The 19,071-nt window shown below is 49.1% G+C and overlaps 5 protein-coding genes and 1 non-coding gene across 6 annotated transcripts; 4 read left to right on the top strand and 2 right to left on the bottom strand.

Moving 5' to 3' along the window:
- Nucleotides 1–1,240: 1,240 nt before the first annotated feature.
- On the top strand, nt 1,241–3,022 carry EDB91DRAFT_1238874 (DUF1479-domain-containing protein; the record flags this gene model as incomplete). Its single annotated transcript, XM_041321775.1, has 8 exons — nt 1,241–1,477; nt 1,533–1,643; nt 1,696–1,753; nt 1,805–2,171; nt 2,223–2,524; nt 2,598–2,694; nt 2,749–2,802; nt 2,857–3,022. 8 exons carry the CDS (start codon nt 1,241–1,243, stop codon nt 3,020–3,022), a joined length of 1,392 nt encoding a protein of 463 aa, XP_041173677.1.
- Nucleotides 3,023–3,777: 755 nt separating this feature from the next.
- On the top strand, nt 3,778–8,109 carry EDB91DRAFT_1153338 (Neutral/alkaline nonlysosomal ceramidase). Its single transcript, XM_041319516.1, has 20 exons — nt 3,778–3,981; nt 4,033–4,253; nt 4,305–4,327; nt 4,453–4,567; nt 4,624–5,075; nt 5,123–5,177; nt 5,224–5,283; nt 5,336–5,363; nt 5,520–5,611; nt 6,070–6,214; nt 6,273–6,334; nt 6,390–6,414; nt 6,471–6,746; nt 6,803–6,960; nt 7,016–7,140; nt 7,195–7,206; nt 7,241–7,321; nt 7,394–7,513; nt 7,563–7,594; nt 7,648–8,109. The coding sequence occupies exons 2-20, from the start codon at nt 4,076–4,078 to the stop codon at nt 7,766–7,768; spliced, it is 2,160 nt and encodes a 719-aa protein (XP_041173676.1). The 5' UTR covers nt 3,778–3,981; nt 4,033–4,075; the 3' UTR covers nt 7,769–8,109.
- Nucleotides 8,110–12,807: 4,698 nt separating this feature from the next.
- On the top strand, nt 12,808–13,360 carry EDB91DRAFT_1153313 (uncharacterized protein). The gene is made up of 3 exons (XM_041319515.1): nt 12,808–12,979; nt 13,032–13,077; nt 13,142–13,360. The coding sequence occupies exons 1-3, from the start codon at nt 12,822–12,824 to the stop codon at nt 13,244–13,246; spliced, it is 309 nt and encodes a 102-aa protein (XP_041173675.1). The 5' UTR covers nt 12,808–12,821; the 3' UTR covers nt 13,247–13,360.
- A 1,610-nt stretch (nt 13,361–14,970) lies between these two features.
- On the bottom strand, nt 14,971–15,042 carry EDB91DRAFT_t96. The gene has a single exon. It is a non-coding gene; the product is annotated as a tRNA-Thr (tRNA).
- A 94-nt stretch (nt 15,043–15,136) lies between these two features.
- On the top strand, nt 15,137–17,389 carry EDB91DRAFT_1349237 (uncharacterized protein). Its single transcript, XM_041326008.1, has 5 exons — nt 15,137–15,441; nt 15,495–15,880; nt 15,936–16,194; nt 16,249–17,067; nt 17,128–17,389. Exons 1-5 carry the CDS (start codon nt 15,301–15,303, stop codon nt 17,185–17,187), a joined length of 1,665 nt encoding a protein of 554 aa, XP_041173674.1. The 5' UTR covers nt 15,137–15,300; the 3' UTR covers nt 17,188–17,389.
- A 403-nt stretch (nt 17,390–17,792) lies between these two features.
- On the bottom strand, nt 17,793–18,863 carry EDB91DRAFT_1058480 (uncharacterized protein; the record flags this gene model as incomplete). The annotated part of the gene is made up of 5 exons (XM_041314164.1): nt 17,793–17,937; nt 17,992–18,199; nt 18,252–18,469; nt 18,520–18,728; nt 18,777–18,863. The coding sequence occupies 5 exons, from the start codon at nt 18,861–18,863 to the stop codon at nt 17,793–17,795; spliced, it is 867 nt and encodes a 288-aa protein (XP_041173673.1).
- Between the last annotated feature and the right edge of the window lie 208 nt (nt 18,864–19,071).

The following is a 19,071-nucleotide window of genomic DNA, read 5'->3' as shown; positions in this document are numbered from 1 at the left end:
GGGGAACATTCTTGCGGCAGCCTTAATACGGGCGTGGAGGTAGACAGCCTCTAATATCCTGGGTGTATATAAAAACACGAGACAGGTTAATGCGGTGAAGCAGCACAAAAACGCACAGTACACGCACCTGTGCAGCGTAGAGCTACGATCCCTCCACCCAAGCCAACCTCGGCCGTCTTCCACACCGTCGACCTCCAATAAAATGCCGCAGCTCATTACAAGCCCATACCTGATCGAGGGTTTAGAGATCATGAGAGGCCCGTAACCGCAATCGCAGTTTTCCTGGCAGACAACGTGTGGTCACGGGCTCGGACGATAAGACGCTTCGTCTGTAGGACTTGAAGCCCAGTGAACTCTACGATGGACTTCGAAGTCACCTGCGCAACTTGTTTATCGTTCGATCGAAGCGAATCATTGGCACAGCTAAATTTTTGACGAGAGAAAAGGCACCGAGTAGCACCGAGTTAAACTTCTTTCTAGTATCCCACGCATACTAGTAACTTTTGAACACCAGGACTAGTCCTCCGACCTGTTTCTCTCTGAACGATTGTCTATCAGGAATCAGGATATGATTCCGATTCTTGAAGAACCTGATGATCAGCTTCGAGTCTCGACCGAGCCTGGTAATAACTTACGACTCATCAACAAGTTCACTTCTATGATGCCGCTTGGCTCTTTGAATTCCGATGAGTTTGCAAACTGTAACGTTGGGAAATCCATGCACATCCAATGCAGTAGCCTACGTCCAACGGACTTTACTATCACTGTCCAGGATTAATTCAGTGAGCATTGATTCTTATCTCATAAAATTACTGAAAATCTGCAGCATTGCATGTGCAATGTGCATAACCAGTCTCTCTCCAACCACTGTTTCGAGCCTGGGCTCACGGTGGTCGACGCTCTCTACTTAATCAGCAAAATTTTCACCCACAGAGATACGTCAAACGTTGTACGCTACACCTGAATGCAGCACGCTGGATTCGGATACCCCTGAAGGACTCTGGGTAAACCTCGGAGAATCACTCACGAAGCAGATCAGTTGCCCCGCACTTGAACTTCTTCATGACGTTAACCAAACATTAATCGCCCAGTCATTGGCGATATATAATCGGAGCTTGAACGCTCTCCTTAACAATCAGTGGTGGTCCTTGCACCTGCCTCCTGCATCATCGTGCCAATTGTTATTCACGTACGATCTTTTCTCAGCAGTCAGTTACTTTCTCGCACCCACTCCCGCACAATGATGGGGGCAGCCTCACAGACGAAGCGCGTAGCCAACGAAGAAGGCACGATCGCGGACGTTTTCACGACCCTAGGTGGTAGTGAAATTGCACCACTTCCAGATCGTTTCGCTCAGTTGAAGAAGGACGTGCTCATCGAGATGGGCGCGACCAATGCAAGCATTGTGCAAGCCTGGAAAGAGGTCCTGGCTGCGTTGGAAGAACGAACTGAGGAGATTGTCAGGCTAGGGGGAAAAGTATGTGCACATATCAAATTGTTTCTGTGCATGATCCAAACTGACAGGGAAATAGGCCATTCCCCGCGTGTCGTTCACTGACATTGAACGTGGTTTGTCTGACGCTCAAAAGGAAGACGTCAAGAAAGCTGGTGTTGTCGTAGTCACCGGCGCAGTGCCAAGAGAGGTCTGTTTACTATATTACCGCGATATTAGTTTGTTGATGAGCAGTCGCACAGGAAGCGTCACAGTGGAAAGCATCGGTGAAGGAATATATCGCCGCAAACCCCGTCAAAGGTCTGTACTTTTATTTCACTCTTCTTTCGATGGCCCAACATCGTGTTGCAGGCTTTCCAGCGCACGATATCCAAGTATACGAGCTCTATAACAGTAAACCACAAATCGCGGCGCGTACTCATCCAGCCATTCTTCGTACTCAGCAGGAGCTCCTCCAGCTTTGGCACGACCCATCGGATAAGCACGTCGACTTTAGTACCCCTATTAGTTATTTCGATCGCTTGCGCATTCGTACTCCTGGTGACACCTCGTTTTCAATTGGCCCTCATATCGACGGTGGCAGTGTTGAGCACTGGGAGGATCCTGCATTCCGTAGGGTTTTCCGTCGAATCTTAGAAGGCGGAACGGGTTGGAGATCATACGACCCATTTGACGTTTCCTCGCGCATGAACGCAACGCATAATTTATACAGCGCATCGTGAGACAATCGTGCTCTCCTTTATATACGCTACGCTCACGAAGCCCAAAGGAATCAATGTTCCGTCCTCCGTTGTTGGCAGGGATGGACCTCACTTTCCACGACCGGCGTCGGCGAGGGTACACTTCGCGTACTTCCGATGCTCTCCCTCGCAACGGCGTACATAATTCTTCGTCCTTTCTTCCGTCTTGGCCCTGCGGGTGGCGAGTGGGAGCTGGACTTAGATAGCAACTCGTTTCCAGGTAGCGTGCTAGGGAAGACACAGGAATTTAACGAAGAAACACACCCTCATCTGAGACTCGGCGAGACCATGACGAGCATTCCGGAGGTCCAGCCTGGTGATCAGGTTTACTGTATGTGTTTCCTTACATTCTCTACGTATTTCTTCACTGTCTGTGCACACTTGTTGCTTGTTCGCACGGACAGGGCACTGCGACGTCGTACATGCTGTTGAAAAGATTCACGGTGGTCAACAGGATTCGTCAATTCTCTACATTCCTGCAGTTCCGCTTTGCCTCGAAAAGTGAGTCGTCCGTGACCGTCAGTCTGAGCTCGACTAAATGTCTACCTTACTTAGCGCATCATACCTTCGGGACCAGCGAGCTAATTTCGTGCACGGTCTTCCCTCACCGTACGTCTTTCATCACGAGCGATTCTCGTGACGCTAAATGCTTAACGCTGGCAGTGACTTCCCCGGAGGCTCGGGCGAATCTACATTCACAGGACGAGCTACACTGCAGGATATCACCACTAGGCAAGGGCGTCAGGCTATAGGCCTCGAGCCATTCGTATCAAAGGGCGTCGGAAACGACGAGCTTGTCGATGCAGTGAATCGTGCGTTGTTTGGTTAACTTTAAGGGGTCGTGTGTTGCGTAGATCCCTAACTAAGTTTGATGTACTTACCTCGCCGTGAAATCGAAAAAAAACTTGACTTCCGAATGCAGAGCATTGAGCAGTGACCTCCTTGGAAATTGCTGCACCCTCCGCAACATGCTCAACAGTCCCTTACAAGTGTTTGCTAGATCCCGATTGTCGTACACACAGATCTTGAGTTATAAGGTTTCTCATGCAACATCAGGATAATTCTGCATCATGCCCCTAAGCTCCGTTTCCGCAATCCTCGACTCAACCCATCGAAGAAAGAGCATCAGTATCGGAAAAGCGACAAGATAATAGCGGAAGTGGGGTAAGAGGGCGAGTTGGAGGGACCGGTGCCCCGAACTGACGATTGTCATGAACACCAGATTCGATTTGGGCCTGAACAAGAGGATAAGAACGTCGCAGTCCAGCTCGTCGTTTGTCTATCGAGCAGCTCTTTTGAGTAACCCAATAATGAGTTGACGATGCTCTTGATGAAAGTGCAGATCATAGTAATAAAACGATCAAGTATGACGGATGAGCGGAACATTCAAGTGACATCGGGGCACGGCCACTTCAGCCGCTCCTCTAAAACTTCTACCTCTGTTAAACCACCTGGAGGTGATCTCAGTTAAACTAGCTTGAAACTTGAAACTTACATGAGCATGCGCAACGCTGATCATTGACATGACATGAGAATTCACAATTATGTAATGCTGCCGAGGCCCGAGAAATTTATCGAGCGCTGAACCAACGCTGCATTTCCAGAGAGTCACTGATAAGTATATGACTGATCCGCGTCGACGCCGATAACATTGAGCTCAGGGTTAATGGAGATACTTTTCCTGACCTCGAGGCTCGCACGCCCACTACCAACTCCGTCTCATACGGCATTTGAAGTCGAACATCGCTTTTCATCTACTAACCATCACAAACCCCGTTCCAGTGTCAAGTACAGTATGTTCGTAGTATCCACAAAGCATATGCTCACAAGATTCGCCAGGTGTAAATTCGATCATAAAGACCTCGCATGAACCAACGCAAAGATGTACATCCCCTCATTCTCAACAGCACTCGCAGATTCTGCCTTTCCATTCAACTGGATTCATGACGTCATGCGTGCATTCGTCATATATCTAGTCGCGTTCTTTGCAGCTAGTAGTTCGCCGGCCGTTGAGGCCCAAGGTGGTAGCAGCAGCAGTGGGGAGTATCTCATCGGGCTCGGTGAGCTCATAATTGCAGTTTAAGAGAGCGTACTGACAGTCTGCGCTACAGGTATTGGAGATGTTACTGGGTACGTTCGCCACTCTTGCTTTTATTCATAGTACCCCTCGTGATACTTGGAGCAGCCCAGTTGTCGAGACAAACATGATGGTACGTTCCGCTCCACCTCCAATGTCCTACCACTCAAGTAGCGCATCAGGGTTACGCGTCCCTCCCACAAACAGACACAGGCCTTCACATGCGCCAGCGCAGCCGCGCGTTTATCGTTGCCGACGCTTCCAACCCCTCTGCTCGTGTTCTCTTCATTAATTCTGGTGCGTCATCCGTACCCAGTTCATACCCTTAAACTCAGCCCCACCCTGACAAACAGACATCTGCATGGGCGACACCGGCATCCGACGAGCCCTTCTCTCTTCCCTTGCATCGCTCTACGGAGATCTCTACACGCCCTCCAACACCGCCCTTGTCGGAACTCATGCCCATAGCGGTGTTGGCGGCTATCTCGAGAACCTCCTCCCACAAGTCACCTCCCTTGGATACATCAACGCTACCGCAACCGCCATCATCTCCGGTACTCTCAAAGCCATCGCAGCTGCGCACAACTCACTCATGCCGGGAAATCTGAAGCTGGGAAATACGACGCTGCACAATGCGAACCGGAATCGGAGCCCAAGTGCGTACTTGGCAAATCCGGAGTGGGAGAGGGCGATGTATGAAGGGGATCAAGACCGGACGGTGACGGTACTTGGTTTTGAAAACGCAAACGGAGGTGCGAGGGGACTGCTGAGCTTTTTCCCGGTGCATGGGACAAGCTTGTATGAGGTGCGTGAGTGTTAATATGCTAGATTTGAAGTCTTAGGGGGCGGTAGAACAACACCTTGGTGAGCGGTGACAACAAGGGTATGGCAGCGGGGATGTATGAATGTAAGTTTCTCCCCACCCACATTTGGCAAATTTAATGCTTCAGTAGCATACATCGAACCGTCCTCGATGCCTGGCAACAACTCCTTTGTTGCAGGGTTCGTCCAATGTGAGTCACCATCCCCTCTTCTTTCCCTTATTCTGAGACAAGGCACTTGAAGCCAACGTGGGTGACACAACCCCGAATACGTGAGCTTTCTGTTGAAGACGTAACGACTTAATTTTCATCATATTCCCCACTTCAATGCACATATATGCTTTTTTCTCCTTCTACAACCGCATAATCGATCATCTGGCCTTCATTTTCACGCATATATCTACTTCGCCCTTATTCGACTCTAATAGCCTGGGCGCCTACTGCGAGTCACCCGGAAAACCATGGGATGGTCAACCTTGCGAGTTCGAGCACTCGACATGCGGTAACCGAACCGAGGACTGTCACGGACGGTGAGTTCTTCCTTTCTTCCTTTCCATTTATTTGGTTGCTTGTTCGTTTTCATTCTTCGCGCTCGAATGACCATCTCGAGTGTCCCACTCCGGTCGCGCCAGCGAGTATGTTGTCTTGTGCTCGTGACGCTGACGCCCTCTGGTCACAGCAACAGGCAACTTACTCGCTGATCTTCCATTACATACATACCTTTGATTACTTTGCGTCTCCGTCATTATCGCAATGCTTTGTGTTGTTCATTTGCTTTCCAATTGCATTATTACTTTGGTCACTTGTGACCTGCGCAAGTGCTGCTTGATATTGTTCTCGATTAATGTATCAGAGCAGCATGGAGCCGTGCAGTTGCGAGATCAGGACAAGGCTACCGTGTAGCAGCCTTTCTTCTTTGGTCGTCTTTTCATTGCTTTCACCAAAACACGGACTGACATTTCTTCTCTTGATATAAAGGGGTCCCTGGCTTCCGCATTTCAGATTTTGAGTCCAATAGGATCATTGGGCAGGCGCAGTTTGAAGCTGCACGGACCGTGATGGAGGGCAACAATATGACCTTGGTGAGCGGGAGTGTGAAGAGCGTGCATGTTTATCTCGATATGTAAGTTGTATCCTATCCATCTCCTTTCGAAGTGGTCGTGAGACTGAGACGGTTGAAGGACGAATTACACGTTTGCGTTGCCGAACGGGACGCTTGCGAGGACATGCCCACCTGCTCTTGGTCAGTGTGTTTCTCTTCTTCCGTCATGGCCTCCTCTTGAGCCAATTCATCTTAGGTTACTCTTTTGCGGGCGGAACCACGTAAGCCCATCCCGCTTGACACCATTCTCACTTCCATCTCATAACCCATCCAACAGTGATGGTCCCGGCGCCTTTGACTTCATCCAAGGGTCCAACTCCTCCCACTCCCAAAACCCCTTCTGGGAAATCGTCAAAAAGTTCATCACCCCAACCCCGTCAGAAGAGCAAATTGCTTGTCAGCACCCGAAGCCCATATTACTAAATTCGGGGCATGCCCATGAGCCATACGAATGGTCGCCCGGGACGGTGGACGTGCAGATGTTGAGGGTGGGGCAGTTCGTGATACTTGTGATGCCAGGGGAGTTGACGACTATGGCGGGGAGGAGGATGAGGTGGGTTTCTCCTGGGCCTGGGTTGAGTTGTTGACAGATTTCTGTTCTTTTTCCAGGGAGGCACTGAGGGCGAAGCTGATTTCGGAGGGTGTTCTGGACGAGAGGGCATATGTGGTGGTTGCAGGTCCTGCAAACACGTACGGACATTATGTTACGACGCGCGAGGAGTATGGTGTGCAGCGATACGAAGGTGCAAGCACATTATATGGACCTAGTAAGTTTATGCTCTGGGCGTTTTTGCAGGAAATCGTGTATTGACGGATTGTAAGCCACGCTCGATGCATATATCAACAGATACAGCGAGCTTGTTCCATATCTCGCGGATAATGCCACTGGGGCACCGTCATCACATGCAGCTCCTCTGGAACAGACGAGTAAGGCGATCTCGTTACAGGTGAGTCTGCACGTCTCACTTGGCATAGTGTATTGTTCAACTCTTTATTCACAGAAATCGGTGATTGTCGACAATCCTCCCATTTTCAAGCACTTTGGAGACGTCCCTCGTCGATGTCAGGAGTAGTGCATATCATATGGGAGATACTGTAGCTGTGCGATTCGTCGGGGCTAACCCACGGGTAGGTCTTTCACCCCCCTCGCTAATGGATTCCCTTTCATTTTTCGTTCTGACCCGACCATAAAATCATCAGAATAACCTGAGGCTAGAGGGAACGTTCTTCACCATCGAGCAACAAGTGAAGGGTGAGTGGGTGGTAGTGAAAACAGATTCGCATCCCTCGACGACGTACCAGTGGGATCGGACGAGCACGGTACGTTTTCAAATGCAAGACGCATATTCCTTTATTGATGTCAATCCAGGTGCTCGGCACGAGTACAGTCGATGTTCGATGGTGAGTTTTTCAGGCACGATACCTGCGCAGTTGCTGATACTTAACTTGTGCAGGACCATCGAGGATGGAACCCCAGCAGGAACATACAAAATAACGTACTACGGTGATGCAAAGTCGATCCTGGGCCGTATATCGGCGTTCACGGGTGATTCTTCGACATTTACTGTGGGATGAATCTGCAGATCGGATTGATGTGGTGCATTGGCTTTGACTTACTTTCGTTATGGGACTCCGCTTGTCATACATGGACTTGTTTTCCTTTTTCCGCGTTCACATGTATGAACATATTCTCGCCAAACACGATTGCAGCACTATTTTCGTTCAACACCCTCCACACCCCGGTAACATATTGATTCTGCTACTAGTGCGAAAATAATTTCCAGTTGACTTCAAGAGACTCTAATCTAGGGGGGAATCATTATTACGGGAACTAGCTTTCTGAGCCTGCTTCGCGAAGGAGCGCTTCTCGCTGTGGTGACAGACAGGTGACGACATAGGGGAATGGCTTGGGGTGTCTAGACGGTGAAAGCATGTGAGCGCACATTCAGGCGTTCCAATGATCAATGTATCTTACAAATGTTTCCGACCAGGGTATGATTGTGATATGACCCTGCGCACGAGAAAATGGCATAAAAGCCGCGACCGAAGCAGAGAGAACCATCATTTCGTGAACGAGTTACAATGTCCTCTCCAAAAGTCTGGTTCAGTAAGCCATTCCTCTACTTACAAGTCGACACTAAACACTGTGCACAGTAACGGGGGCATCATCAGGGTTCGGAAGGTGCATGACAGAAGTACGCCCTCAGCCAAGGAGATATCATGGAAGTCGCCACCTTCATGGAACATAAAGGCACGTGACTCTCATAAATCAATGAATTCGTACTCGCAACAAGACATCATCGTGTGTGGCGTAGAGTGCACTTCATTGTTCATTAAGAGCTGAGTGAAAGGGTGAGAATCGTGGCATGGGTAACATTACTAAAGACGTACTTTTGACCCAAGCAAGGAAGATGGCCCTCGTGGTCTCATCACTCATGTCCATCATGTACCGGTATGCTTCCAGGGCTTCACCAATTTGACCTGCCCGAAAGAGTGCATGGTAGCGTTGCTGGTTTGCGATTTGCCACAAGGACTTTAGATCCCAGCCGAAAAGCTGCACAAGCATGCAGTTGAGCATAAAAATTATGTTCGGTTGTAGCATATCAACTTACCACGACAAAGTCCTCGTACATGGAATGAATATCAAACTTGGAATAGAAAATGCCAGCGTTGACAGCTGCTGTAAAGTGGTCAGCGGCTTCTTTGTGAAGGGCGGCGTCCATGGCAATAGTTCCCAACTGGACTCGCAAATACGCCTGATGTGCGAAGAAAAGTCAGTGACACAAACTTGTGCTCGTATGAGTGCACAATACTTACTTCTACGACACGAGAAACGAGAGGATCGGGATTGGGATGGGTAGTCAGCTCTTGGATAGGCAGCATTGCCTCTTCATGGCGATTTACATTGAACAATGCGATGGCCTGAAAATCGTAAGGACAAATAGTGTATGAATCGAAAAAATTACAGACCTTGATTAAGAACAGCAGGTGGTTTGTCTTCGAATCTCCGTCTGTGAACGTAAACGTGAACGCGAGGTCGAACACTTTCATCGCGTCCCAGAGCTGCTGTGTCCCACAGAGGGCGATACCTTTGGCAACATAGCCTGTCAACGAGGGACGTATGCTGAGGGACTATGTCACGATAAAAAGTCAGCATATTTTAAGGGGGCATAATGGGTTATTGTCACCTTGGTTGCATCCTGAAGTGCACGGTCCCAGTCGAGTTTGCGTGCCATAACGAGCGAGCGATTGGCGTAAGAGGTATGATTGTTGGCATCAGCGTCGATCTCTTGCGTGAGTATTTCTTCCGCCGCAGACAAGTCCCCCGCGATGCATGCATTGCGGGCGGTCGTGGTGATAATGAGGATCTGCATGTAAATGCTCGCATTACATTATATGAGTGAAAGGTATAAACATGCCTTTGCATCAGAGTCTCGGGTCTTGGGATGAAAAAGCCGCGAGATGAGATGGTGAAGTGACGGGAAATCAACGGGTAAGTACCTTTAACGCCAGCATCTCGGGAGCTTCCTCTGGCAAAGCATCTTTGGGTACCTCCCACTCTGAGATCATCGTATCATGGCCTCCGCTGAGGATGTGCTTTCCGTCTATGGAGAAAGTGACGCAAGAAAGCGGGGCTGAATGCTGGTAGATGGCAATGGTTTGTCCATCTGAGAGCCGCCAGAGACGGACATGGTTGTCAGAAGATGCCGAAGCAACGAGTGTGCCCGCAGGATGAATGTCAATGGCCCAGATGTGGCGAGTATGTCCTTTCCAGGGATCACCGACCTGCTTCCAGGTGGATGTATCCCACTCGCGGATGCTGGGATCGTACTCATCGCACCCTGTGAGAAGACGTGTGCCATCGGGCGTCCACGCGAGTGACAAGTTGCTTTCTGTGTGACCCTTGAAATTTGCGACGCGTTCCCTCGCACCTGAACTCAGGATTTCGATATGGAAGTCTGTTGCAATAGCAAGATGTTCGCCGGATGGCGAATACCGAATGCAATTGACTTCACTACCACACTCTATTGGATTTCCTTGCATCTGCCAGGTTTTCGTGCTCCACAGTTTCATCATTCCATCTGCTGAACCAGTGGCAAGTACTGTACCATCGGGAGAAAATTCCAACACCCAGATTCGCTTGGAGTGGCCAATATTGGAAGTAGGTTGGGTGAGTGATTGCCCAGTTTCTCCGTGCCAGGCGATGATCTCTCCGTCATCATCACCGCTTGCTATCATCTTCCCATCTTTTGATACCGCTAATGCCAGCACCCCACCGCGATGCCCCTCTATCTTCTTTAACACCACACCTGTCCTCAAGTCCCATAGAAGAAGTGTCTTGTCATACGAGCCCGTGACCATCCGACATCTATCGGGGAAAACTGCTACAGCGAGTATGTTGTGTGTATGATCTTTAAAAACTCGAAGGGGGGCGGTGTTTGGACTAAGCTGCGACATTTTTCTGGAGCCGGATGGTATTGAAGACGGTTGAGGTGAATGTGAATGGAGGGATTATGGGTGTCTTGCTCTAAACTGTAGAGGTGCGTTTACTGTGGGTTTCGTGCTGTTTCTCTGCATTATTATAACTTGCCTCGTGTTTCCATAGGCGCCCAGGGCGTAAGGGTTTGCCTCCATTAAGCCTGCAGCAAGAATACTCCCCGCCATCATGTTGATCTCCTCTGCCATCGGCACCGTTTGCAATCTCTATTCAATCGTCCATTAGGCGCCTATATTGCGCAGCCGTTTGCATACCCAGCATCTCACGCGCTCCTCTCACTATATAGCTCCACCGTGTTCTGCAACGCGTTGAGCAGCGCCGAGATGGTCATGCTTGACAAACACCTCGATGGCTATTGATCCCACCCATATCGAAGTGGACTCGCCGCCTTTTATCCGCTGCCACCACATATGAGAAACCCGCCCTATCACTCCATCATCTACGTCTACGCGACCGACAGCCTCGTGTTCGGCCTCAACGACAAGTTGATGGTTGTCCCTACTTCCTACTGATCACACCAAACAAACCCGCCAAACTGTCGTCTCCCTCATCCACGATCTCGTTGCTTCTCTATACGCCACCACATCTGACCACTCTGATGCTGCGTCCGTCCTTGCTTCATGCGCATCTGCCCTATCTCATTTCTTCTTCTCCGTCCTCCTCCGACACCTTACCTTCGAGGGACGCATGCCCATATGCCGGGCCATTCTCAACCACCGTACCCACATACACCCTGACATACTCCGTTATGCAGGCCCACCTCACCAGGCATGCATTTCAGAAATCCGCCTTGCGTGTCTCGCGAGTAGCGATCAGGGTCCAGGTGTGTTCTTCTAGATCTTGTCTTCGATTTGCATCGGCGATCGGTCGAGACACTACCACTGATTTCAACTTCCGCAGTAAAATTTCCTATTCTGTTTACGGTCATATTCACCAAGCACTTAGGTTCCCATTCGTTGCTGGAGCATTTAGAATTATACTAAGTAGATTGTCCCTGGTAGGACAGAAGTCCTCAAAGATCTTAGTTGCCGCTGCCGTTTTGTTTGAGGCGACGACCCACTCGAACTTGCGGGACCAGGCGGCCGACCGATAGAAAAATTAATTGCAGGGTATCCTGGACTTGTGTCTCTATATTTCATTTGTCATGAGAGTGTCTTCTCACGTCTCCCGTAAAGGAAGTACACAATGTACACCCAATATTATCAGATGCAGGGAGAACACTCGCAAAGAAGGTTCGAACCCAAAGGCCTCGCGCTTCAGACAACGATTGGCTTCTAGAAAATCAACTTCTCCCCCAACGTTTTGGCAATACTGCGCCACATCACCATCATCCTAGCGTGCTACTAGTACGTTTTGGAATTCTTTGCCTGTATAGACTGCGTTACATCACCCTGATCCTGGTGTAGCACGCCATTAGACTGTTCGAAGTCAGTGCTCGCAAGTCGAAGAGTTTTTCAATGGCTGGGACTACTTTGAAGGCTGCGGGTACCAGTACAATGCAACGTACCCGATGACCCAGTCCGCATTTACGAGTGGATACAACTTGAACGTCCATTGAACAAATCTTGACTTCATATCCTTCATCTCGTTGTAACTTTACTTTACTTGGTGAGTTTCGTTGCCGGCGTCATGTAAATCCATGCTGATAAGTAACAATCATCTACCTAAGTCAGGACGCTGAGGAGACACTTGTCAAATACTTGTACATCCATCCTGCGCCGAGGTCTTGGTAACCACGTGTACACCCACGTGATAGCTATTCTTCAGCTTGGTACCCCTTGCCGCCCCGTGTCCTCGGGAAAGACCCTGCACGTCCACGATCCACATCGGCCTTACTGATGATCCTGCTCATGCCTTCCGTCTTGTTCACCACGGACCGTATATCTGCCGAGCAACGCGAAGCCAAGGTTGCCCAGGAACTGGAGATTCATTCGTGCCCCACCACCCCATCGTGCCGCATATGTCCCTTTGAGTAATTGCCACATCTTCCCATGACATTCACAGTTCTTCTTGAGTCTGCGGAGATTTATCATACATTTTGGCTCAACTCTTTTTGCCTAACGTAAAGTTTTTGCCTATAAAATACTTGCCTGCTACTATGACTTTGCCTCATTCCCTTCCACAAACACCATGATGTTTACTTCCCGTTCCATGGTGTTTGTGCTTCTCGGCTTCCTCGCTGGCGCCAATGCGTGTGTATCCTGCCCAAGTACATTGAAGGTCGACAGTAGTGTCGTGAATCTATATTTGAGGGACCCAATCGCCCACATCCAGACCACATTTTGCGAGTGCGTCGCACCCACACATCTTCATTGAACAAAGTGACTGATAGTCCGGCAGATACAGGCCGAGCGACGGCTCACACGCATTCTGTATTTATAACACCGTAAGTGCTTTCTGGACATTGTGCAGCTCAATGTTCTCGGTTGACGTGCTAGCGATGGCATCAGGTGAACGGCCAGCTTAAAAATGGGTATAAGCAGAAGGACCAGATCACAGTTACGATCCAGTCTTGTCCGCATACAGAAACTTTGAAGGATGGGAATGTTTGCTGACCGCGATGTGAAGAGGTGGGGGAGACGAGACACCTAAAAGGAGGAGAAATGTTCGTCTGCAGACAGCCGGGTGTACGCCAATACTTATACACTATCTGTTACAAGAATGGTCAGACATTCTTGTCTTGCCTCGGCCAGTTGCACCACCCCAACCCCCTATCAGAATACTCCCCACAGGTGATAATAAGTACTTACAATCATCCCGTAAATCAGCCTATCAATGTCATGGTAAACAATGCTGTTTTTGATACTCCTTCATCACAATATCTTATACCTCACCGTCTCACAGTGCGGAATTGATGTCGGATGGATCCGAGAATCTTACGACTGGGCTCGGGATGGCACGTTGTCACCTCACTCGACAGCTCTCCTTCGTCAGCTAAATGTGAAGCTGCGTACTCAATCCAGCGCTTCCGTCCTACACGGGCAGGGAAGGTCACAGTCCAAGGGTCAAACGCAAATATTAGTCAGATGAACGGACAGAGTTCACGAGTCGCATCAATACGGCAAGTCTGATGGGCTGAGGAGTGTGAGACTTACTGTAGGGAAGTGAGTTCAATTCCTCGATTGACAATGTTTGGCTACCGCGTTAATATACAGTTGTGTCGTAGACAACATTCCGTGCTGGGTAAGAGGTGGTATGCTACGTCAGTCAAAAGTGGTGAGAGGTACACATAAAACAAGAAAGAGGCGTGTAATGACCCTCGGACGGTTCACTTTGGCAATATTACGAAGGAACCAGACAAACGAAATTAGATTTGTGTAGAATGTGCGTGCCCAACATCGGGAGCAGTTCATGATGAGGTGTCCGAGCGGGCCGAAACAACCAGGACTGCCAGTGCCTAAACATGCGAGCAAAGACGTGGATGAAGGAGAAACTTTTGCTGGGCGCTTAGAGGAGGTATAAAAAGGAGTGTCCCAGGTGGAAGTTGGGATTATCAGATAAGAGTTATGGGTGGATGGCCAAGTGAGTAAGCCGCGAGGTCATTCATTGATACCAGGTAGTAACACATCAAAGGGCAGGATATATATATTTAGATTCGGAGGGGGTTACTAGAAGAGCAGGATGGTTCGACAGAAATGGAAGGCGTGCCAGTGGAGGACACATTTGTTGATGTGGAGGACACGCGAACGGAAGAACTCGGATAGGATTCAGATGATATTAATTGTAGTTTGACTCAAATCAGAGGGCGACCTTTGGAGTGGACGAGACGATTGCCCAATGAGAATAGAGGTGTGGAAAGTTAGAAAACGAGGAGACTCTGCAATGATGGAATTCATCGTGAGAGCAAGTGGAGCACTGACAAAGGAATATAAGGGGTGAAAAGCCGGCCAGGAGGAAAGAAGGTCGAGTGCAGGAGGATACGGAAAAGCAATAGAGATGTCATAGATGTGTATAGGTTGCTGCAGGAGGGTGAAATCAGAGCTCCAAGATTAGGAGCAGAGATGAATACAAGGGCTACGACTAGGAAAGGAGATTTCGGAAGACTAGTGCGGGGTACTCAAAGGGAAGAGCACGGCAGAAAGGGAGTTTGGTGAGTTCGAGAACCGTAGTGGGAGTAGAACGTACTCGAGTCACTTACTAGTGTGCTCACGGGAAGCAGCAGTCTGATCAGCTCCCCGTCTCCGGAAACTATCACTGAATGTGAGTTTGACGTCGTGTTCAGGCCACTAACATAAAATTCGCTGAAGAGCCAAAAAAAAAAAAAAGTGACTCAAATACTTGCCCACTGGCTGGATTGAACAACCGACCTCACCATTACGAGTGGCGCGCTCTACCACTGAGCTAAACGGGCTTGACAGGAGCAGGAATATAACTAGCTATGATTGTCTTCATATGTTACAGATATGATTTTGATTTGCTTTTTGAGCAGTTCCAAATTTACACGTCATGATCATGATGGACATCATGGATTTTATATTACCCGACGAAATCCAGCGGAAGATGCTGTCCAGACCTATCCAAGCTGTCCTCCAGGGGTTGGATACCTGTCCTAAACCGATTTAGGCCCGTTGCTTCTCTACCCTAGTGCGAAGGGAAAAATTTCGACCTGATGATGAGGTCTCCAACAACCTTTGGACGTCGCCCAGTTTCGCCAATGCCTGATACGTCCCATATTCTTCACCTCCCCGACGATGTGCTTACATATTTGCTCGACCTGACACCTATGAGTGATCTCGAGAGTATCTCCAAGGTAGCTGCCCTCGCATCTCCCGGTATGCTCGTATCTGACTGACCCTCTCGCAGACGTGCAAACAACTCAGAACTATCTGCGAACTAGTTCGCGTTCAATACCTTCAGGAACTCAATCAAGAAGGTCTAGAGTATAATCCTGCGTCTGCATCATCAACCGCGTCCTTTCCGCAGGCACTGGCTTCCCTCAGGTGCAGGGAAAATAGGTGGAGGACAATGCGCCCAATCACTTCATCCTGCCGTTCAACCTTAAATGAAAGCCACTTTACTAGCTACTCTCGAAAGATAGTCTTGTATGTGTCTAGGCAAGTCGCATCAACTATTGTCCACGGGGACACGGTGGAACATTCAACATACCGTGGCCGAACCGACGAGGTTACTCGATTCCATGCCGCTGATGTGCTGCAGGACCTTCTTGTTCTCCTTCGGATGCACCTTGGGTAAGTGGTTATTCACCCACCTTTAATTGAATATCCTTGACGAATTCTTTTTCAGAACAGGCGTGTCCTATCTGTGCTTCCTCTCATTGAGAGGGATGTCTCCGCATTCAGCAGCTGCTAGTCCAACTCGTGTTCTCCTCACAAGCAAAATTAGTCCCCTGGAATATCGCTCTGCCCCGCTCCATGCCCATGGTCTAAGAATACTTGGTCCCTGGTGTGCGGTGCTAACGACGGATCTATCCTCAAAACAACTGGAAGCGCAAGTCAACATACTCTTTCTTTGCAACTGGAAAACCGGCGTATTGTTTAAATTGGTATGCACTCTTCCGACCCAAAAATTAACTTGAATTAACTGGCAATGGCCTAAGGCGGGCTTTCATCCCGACAAAGTCGACGATTTTAATTTTATAAACTCTCGTACACTCGCCGTCATTCATAAAACCTTGGACCTGAACCCATCCCAACTAATACTCCGTCTTTACGAAATCACTTTGCCAAGCCAGCTCTCTTCGTCTGCTTGCGTGACACTCCGCTTATCTTTGCGATTACCCCGTATCGAGAACCGGGTATCCATATCACTTAGTCGTATGGTACTACCGAGAGCGCTGCAGGAACAGGTTCTTCAATCCAATCAGCGCCCTCGTGAAGTCTTTTCCGCGAACAGCGGAATCATGGCTTTGTCGATACCCCTTGCAACGGATGTTGAGAAGGCTCGATTAGACATCGCTATCAACGTTGCGATGCTGCTTTCCTTCGCTCGCGCCAACGATGTTCCTGACTGCACAATGCTCTGGAGCGAGTGGGGCCCCAGGATGTCGCGAGTTTTCTTGTTCAACGAAGTCCGTGCACCAAACGACGTAGAACCCCTGCAGGATGTAGAAGGCTATAGGATAGCTTTTTCTGCGAACGTAGACCGCAGCGATGGCCGAGCTGGCATTTCTGAGGAACGTTCCCATCCTGCAGCTTTTATTCTAGACTTTAATCCTGCCAGTATCCAATGGGCTCGAGAGGAGGACAAGGCAGGTCGTGGACTGCGTGGTGCTTTGGTGACAGAACCAAGTGTTTTGCAGCCGGGACACCTGCTTGCAGAAGAGGTAGTCAGCTCCCTACCTTATACCCGAACTATGCTTCAGGGATACCTACCCCAACACCAAATTCGGCTTTCACGGGATGAAGTCGTCTATCCTGTAGGTTCATGCTTGTATGCGCCTTTCGGTTCAAGTGGCTTATGCATACTTTTTTCATAGGCCAAGCCGCTGCAAGGACCTCCACTGCATAATCTTCATAATGTTTACAACTTCGCGTAGGACGATGCTGGATTGCTCGCTGGCGTCGGCAAAATTCGTGATACCTATTTACTGCTGGCATTTTAGTCGGCTTCTACTCGTAGAATAAGTTATACCTTCATACTCAACATCTTAAAGCACTTGATATCAATTGCTACATCTCCACGTAGTGTACAATAATTACCCCGCTCCTAATGAAAAAAGTGCAGCGTTGCATACCACAATACTTCGCGCGGTGTGATTGTTAGTCGCATGTTGGTCACATGGTAGTTACATATTGTGAAGTCTCTTAGAACACGAGAGCTCAAACTGAAGAGAATCACCAATTGATCCGTACCCTCATTCCAGGTCGTCTATTGAACGCCAAGCATAGGCTGTGGACCACCCTGCCCGTGGGCCATGCATAGTTCCGCTGTAGTCTCTTGGTGAACATTTGGGCCTGCCTCGCTCAGTCGAGATAGATCAAAGGGTCCATCTTGCGCTAATTAGCGAACAACACTGACCATTCAATCCAGAACTGAGCTACAAACTAGTAAAATACACAAAGGACATGAAAGTAAAAGTCCCAATGTGGTATATTCACCACCGAATCGTGGATTTGCACATGGTGCGTCGCCACACTCTCGCTATAACCGGCTCATAATCCTGTAGGAGTGACAAGAAGTGAGGTTTTGTGAAACTGGAGAGAAATAGTCACATACCCCGTCATATATAGGATCATCGTAACCATCCTCATCGACGGGCTCCCAACCTGGATAACCATCTATCCAACTATGTTGCGATTGAGCAAGTGCGATCAACCTGGCAGATGCTACGGGGACCTACAATTTATCGCTTGGTTCGGGGTCTGGTGTAGGCATATCGCGCATATAGCGTCGGATCAACGGGAGCTTTTGTTTTGCGGCGAAGAGTGGTGCAACGAAATATTGCTTGTCGGTGCCCTGGCGGAGGTACTCCGAGTCAGAGTTGGACCACCATTCAAGGTCGTTGCCTCCCTGACACGGAAGAAGTGCCAAAGAGACGGTTTCATCGACTTAATATGCCAACATGAGCGCAAGCCAAATATTGGTACAGGAGCGACATACGTTTACTCGACAGATACAGACTGTATGCGCGGCACTTGTAGACTGATGGAACGATCCACAGGCCTTTGAACTCCGGTATTCTGTACAGCACCTCGAGTACTGTGTTATGGGGAACATGATACTGACGAGGCTTGTGCATGACGAGTACGCCGGCTCGCCTATTGCCTAAGAACTTGAAATTCGTCTTGAACTCAGCTTTGCGGAAGTTCTGGATCTTGCTAGTAGACAGTCAGGACAATTATCACAAGATCCTCTCAGCTGGACTCACCCATCTGCCCCTGGATCAAAGGGTTGTTTCCTGGCACCCGTAGAGGTGAGAATCATATCCTGCTCTACTGGATCCATCTCTGGCGGATGGTCCGACATCTTAAACTTCCCATCGACAGCATCGAGCAGGACTTGGAATTCCGTATCATAGATGTTGCCAAGGACGGTAAATCGTGTTGTTTCAAGGTCGAAACGGCCGTAGGATCCGACCTGTGACCTTTAGTGAGCGTGCCAGTTGTACGTTAATGCGATACTGACCTCGATTGGGTCATCTGGAGACCAGTTGCACCAGAAGGAGCTGATTGAGCGCATGAGGTCGACGAATTTTCGCTCTGCTCTCACCATGGTGTGTTGTGATGATAGTGGACAGAGGGTAAGGTGTGTATCATGCTTGTAGATGGCTGTACACAGATTGGCGCCAATGCCTGTCATGTTGGACTATGTAATCCGAACTCCGACGTGCAGTCCACCGTCGTGACTTTCCACCACTGTGTCTACTATGTACCTGTTGCAGAAGACTACCCTATTACTCTGTGTCGACTTGGACATTGAT

Source organism: Suillus paluster (genome assembly GCF_016628075.1).
Source record: "Suillus paluster strain FC165 chromosome Unknown EDB91scaffold_61, whole genome shotgun sequence".
In the NCBI taxonomy this organism is placed as follows: Eukaryota; Fungi; Basidiomycota; class Agaricomycetes; order Boletales; family Suillaceae; genus Suillus; species Suillus paluster.
Note: the sequence above shows the minus strand (reverse complement) of the source record. Positions and strands in the feature narration are given on the sequence as shown.